General features: G+C 48.0%; 1 protein-coding gene across 1 annotated transcript in view; it reads left to right on the top strand.

The window, feature by feature from the left end:
• Nucleotides 1-238: 238 nt before the first annotated feature.
• si:ch1073-15f19.2 (putative per-hexamer repeat protein 5) overlaps nucleotides 239-5071 on the top strand; it is a 13674-nt gene continuing 8841 nt past the window's right edge. The window contains exons 1-3 of the mRNA XM_055936840.1: nucleotides 239-419; nucleotides 518-633; nucleotides 833-1097. Of these exons, the coding sequence (XP_055792815.1) occupies nucleotides 356-419; nucleotides 518-633; nucleotides 833-1097 (445 nt within the window). The 5' untranslated portion in view covers nucleotides 239-355. The remainder of the gene's footprint in view (nucleotides 420-517; nucleotides 634-832; nucleotides 1098-5071) is intronic.

Below are 5071 nucleotides of genomic sequence, written 5' to 3'. Positions count from 1 at the left end.
AGAGAGAGAGAGAGAGAGAGAGAGAGAGAGAGAGAGAGAGAGAGAGAGAGAGTGGGAGAGATTGAGAGAGTGCGAGAGAGAGAGAGACAAAGAGAGAGAGAGAGTGCGAGAGAGAGAGAGAGAGAGAGAGAGAGAGTGCGAGAGAGAGAGAGAGAGACAGAGAGAGAGAGAGAGAGAGAGAGAGAGAGAGAGAGAGAGTGGGAGAGATTGAGAGAGTGCGAGAGAGAGAGAGACAAAGAGAGAGAGAGAGTGCGAGAGAGAGAGAGAGAGAGTGCGAGTGTCTCTCTCTCTTCCTTCCTCTCATCCTTCCTCTCGCTCTCTTTCTCTCACCCCAGTGTGAAGAGACCAGACAGACATGGCTGCCACTCTGAGGGGAACTGTCGTCTCTCTTCTTCTTCTCCTCTCTTCCATTTCTCAAGGTAAGGCTTGGATTCAGAACTCGTCATCTGATTGTGAGTAGACAGAGTGAAAAGAGGCTGTTCTCAGGTTTTCAACCGTTGTGTGATTTGATTGACAGGTGTCCATGGTGTTGCCGTGTTCCACCGTGAGTCGGTGAGAGCTGTAGAGGGTGAGGACATCACTCTACCCTGTTTACTAGAAGAGAAGGAGGGACGTAAACCCGTCATCTCTCAGGTAGCTGTGTTTCATCTCCTTTTTGTTCCAACTGATTTAATTGCACTAAGATTCCATGAGTGTCCTCCTGTAAGATGTCTATCTAAAAAAATGTATTTTTTATTTATTATAGCTAGCTACCTTTTAAGATGAATGAACTAATTGTACGTTGCTCTAGATGAGAGTAGTTGCTCTTTGACTAAAATGGTCAATGTTCTAGGTAGAATGGAGGAAGAAAGGGGAGATAGAAGACCACAAGCTGGTGGTGTATAACCCTCGTTTTGGTGAAACCCTCATCTGGCCTAACGTCACCCTGGACGTGTTGTGGGACAAGGACAAGAACAAGGACACGGACAAGGACAAGCTAATGGGCACGTCTCTGGTTCTGAAGGGTGTAGAGGCTAGGGACAGCGGGCGCTACATCTGTGACATCACCACCTACCCCAACGGTTCCATCAGGAAAGTCACTCGGCTGAAGGTTGAAGGTATGGGCTGAGGGTTGAAGGTATGGGCTGAGGGTTGACGGTATGGGCTGAGGGTTGACGGTATGGGCTGAGGATTGACGTATGGGCTGAGGGTTGAAGGTATGGGCTGAGGGTTGAAGGTATATTATAGTACATCCTCTGTAGTGTGTTTGACAGTTTTTCTGTACTGCTCTACCCTGTAAGACATTAGAAAAACAATTACACGTAACAGAAGTCAGGGGTCAGGGGCAGCCTGGGACCAGTCAGAGGTCAGGGGCAGCCTGGGACCAGTCAGAGGTCAGGGGCAGCCTGGGACCAGTCAGAGGTCAGGGGCAGCCTGGGACCAGTCAGAGGTCAGGGGCAGCCTGGGACTAGTCAGGGGTCAGGGGCAGCCTGGGACCAGTCAGAGGTCAGGGGCAGCCTGGGACCAGTCAGAGGTCAGGGGCAGCCTGGGACCAGTCAGGGGTCAGGGGCAGCCTGGGACCAGTCAGGGGTCAGGGGCAGCCTGGGACCAGTCAGAGGTCAGGGGCAGCCTGGGACCAGTCAGAGGTCAGGGGCAGCCTGGGACTAGTCAGAGGTCAGGGGCAGCCTGGGACCAGTCAGAGGTCAGGGGCAGCCTGGGACCAGTCAGGGGCAGCCTGGGACCAGTCAGAGGTCAGGGGCAGCCTGGGACCAGTCAGAGGTCAGGGGCAGCCTGGGACCAGTCAGAGGTCAGGGGCAGCCTGGGACCAGTCAGAGGTCAGGGGCAGCCTGGGACCAGTCAGAGGTCAGGGGCAGCCTGGGACCAGTCAGAGGTCAGGGGCAGCCTGGGACCAGTCAGAGGTCAGGGGCAGCCTGGGACTAGTCAGAGGTCAGGGGCAGCCTGGGACCAGAAATTGTCTCGGGCATTTCTAACACACAAGACAAAGCAGATAATGATAATTTATATATTTAGAAAGGCCCATTGGGCTAAAAGTGGAAATGTCAGAAGACCAGTCCACCCCTGACCGATGTGGTTTGGTAAGACACACTTGTGTGTTGAGTAACATTGTCTAAAACCTGAAGCCTTTAGCCCAACAGGCTAACACAGTCTGGTGGTATCTGTATAATTGACTCAGTAAATGTTTCTCTATCTATATTGCTATATGGCTGTCTGCTGAGCTGACCTGGCAGTAAATCACTGCAGAATGCTGTGGTAGCCATGCTGGTTAAGTGTGCCTTGAATTCTAAATAAATCACTGACAGTGTCACCAGCAAAGCACCCCCACACCATCGCACCTCCTCCTCCATGCTTCACGGTGGGAACCACACATGCAGAGATTATCCGTTCACCTACTCTGCATCTCACAAAAAAAATAAGCCGGATAGAACCAAAAATCTCACATTTGGACTCATCAGACCAAGGACCGATTTCCACCGGTCTAAAGTCCATTGCTCGTGTTTCTTGCCCCAAGCAAGTCTCTTCTTATTGCTGTCCTTTAGTAGTGGTCTCCTTACAGCATTTCGACCATGAAGGCCTGATTCATGCAGTCTCTTCTGAACAGTTGATGTTGAGATGTGTCTGTTACTTGAAATCTGTGAAGATTTTATTTGGGCTGCAATCCGAGGCTGGTAACTCTAATGAACTTATCCTCTGCAGCAGAGGTAACTCTGGGTCTTCCTATCCTGTGGCGGTCCTCATGAGAGCCAGTTTCATCATATCGTTTGATGGTTTTTGCGACTGCACTTGAAGAAACTTTAAAGTTCTTGAAATGTTCCACATTGACTGACCTTCATGTCTTAAAGTAATGATGGACTGTCGTTTCTCAGTACTTATTTGAGCTGTTCTTGTAAAATATAAAATATATTTAGATTTTGTTAACATGTTTCTGGTTACTACATGATTCCATATGTGTTATTTCATAGTTTTGATGACTTCACTATTATTCTACAATGTAGAAAATAGTCAAAATGAAGAAAAACCCTTGAATGAGTAGGTCTGTCCAAACCTTTGACTGGTACTGTATGTATTCAGACCCTTTGCTATGAAACTCCAAATGGAGCTCAGGTGCATCCCGCTTCCATTGATCATCCTTGAGATGTTTCTACAACTGGATTGGAGTCCACCTGTGGTAAATTCAATTGATTGGACATGTTTTGGAAAGGCACACACCTGTCTATATAAGGTCCCACAGTTGACAGTGGATGTCAGAGTAAAAACCAATCCATGAGGTCAAGGGAATTGTCTGTAGAGCTCCGAGACAGGATTGTGTCGAGGCACAGATCTGGGGAAGGATACCAAAAAATGTCTGCAGCATTGAAAGTCCCCAAGAACGCAGTGGCCTCCATCATTCTTAAATGGAAGAAGTTTGGAACCACCAAGACTCTTCCTAGAGCTGGTCGCCCAGCCAAACTGAGCAATCGAGGGAGAAGAGCCTTGATCAGGGAGGTGACCAAGAACCCGATGGTCACACTGACAGAGCTCCAGAGTTCCTCTGTGGAGATGGGAGAACCTTCCAGAAGGACAACCATCTCTGCAGCACTCCACCACTCAGGCCTTTCTGGTAGAGTGGCCAGATGGAAGTCACTCCTCAGTAGTGGCAGCATCATGCTGTGGGGATGTTTTTCAACGGCAGGGACTGGGAGACTAGTCAGGAACGAGGGAAAGATGAACGGAGCAAAGTACAGAGAAATCCTTGGTGAAAACCTACTCCCGAACCCTCAGGACCTCCAACTGGGGCGAAGGTCACCTTCCAACAGGACATTGACCCTAAACACACAGGCCAAGACAATGCAGGAATGGTTTCGGGACAAGTCTCTGAATGTCCTTGAGTGGCCCAGCCAGAGGCCGGACTTGAACCCGATCGAACATCTCTGGAGAGACCTGAAAATAGCTGTGCAGTGACACTCCCCATCCAACCTGACAGAGCTTGAGAGGATCTGCAGAGAAGAATGAGAGAAATTCATTAATGAATATCTCTCCCTATCTCTCGCTCTCTCTCTCTCTCTCTCTCTCTTGTTATATCTCTCTATGTCAATCTCTCTTTCTTTATATCTCTCTCTCTCAAATTAAGTTTTCTTTATTGGCCTGATGTAACAATGTACATATTGCCAAAGCTTACTTTGGAGATTTACAATATTAACATCATAATAATAATGCATATTGTCAACGGGACAACAGTAACAACAATAACCAAGGATGAAAATAAACATACATTGAACAATAACAATAACTGTCACGATCATCGTAAGAACATTCGGAGCAAAGAGCAGCGTGAAATCGGTTCGACATTTTTTATTATAAGTGAACCGCACAAAAAACGATAAAGAAATGACACTCTAATTGTTTTATATTTTTTTACATTTTGTCAGGAAATGCAGCTCCGTCTCAGGTTCTGCTGTGGTGCAATGGTTGCACAGCCTTTCCTCTACAGGGAGCCAGGTTTTCCTGTGTCTACCCTTCTCAATGGCAAGGCTGTGCTCACTGAGCCTGTACTTTGTCAAGGTTTTTCTAAGGTTTTGATCAGTAACCATGGTCAAATAGTTAGCCACGGTGTACTGTCGATTTAGGGCCAGATAGCACTGCATTTTGCTCTGTGTTTGTGCTTGTGTTTCCCAATAAGCAATGTAGTTTTGTTTTGACTGTGTTGTAATTTGGTTTATTCTGATTGATTGGATGTTCTGGTCCTGAGGCTTCAGTGTGTTAGTAGAACAGGTTTGTGAACTCAGCCCCAGGACCAGCTGGATGAGGGGACTGAGGCTTCAGTGTGCTAGTAGAACAGGTTTGTGAACTCAGCCCCAGGACCAGCTGGATGAGGGGACTGAGGCTTCAGTGTGTTAGTAGAACAGGTTAGTGAATTCAGCCCCAGGACCAGCTGGATGAGGGGACTGAGGCTTCAGTGTATTAGTAGAACAGGTTAGTGAACTCAGGACCAGCTGGATGAGGGGACTGAGGCTTCAGTGTGCTAGTAGAACAGGTTAGTGAACTCAGCCCCAGGACCAGCTGGATGAGGGGACTGAGGCTTCAGTGTGTTAGT

Source organism: Salvelinus fontinalis, chromosome 10 (assembly GCF_029448725.1).
Source record: "Salvelinus fontinalis isolate EN_2023a chromosome 10, ASM2944872v1, whole genome shotgun sequence".
NCBI lineage: Eukaryota > Metazoa > Chordata > Actinopteri > Salmoniformes > Salmonidae > Salvelinus > Salvelinus fontinalis.
This window is presented reverse-complemented; position numbering and strand designations above follow the sequence as displayed.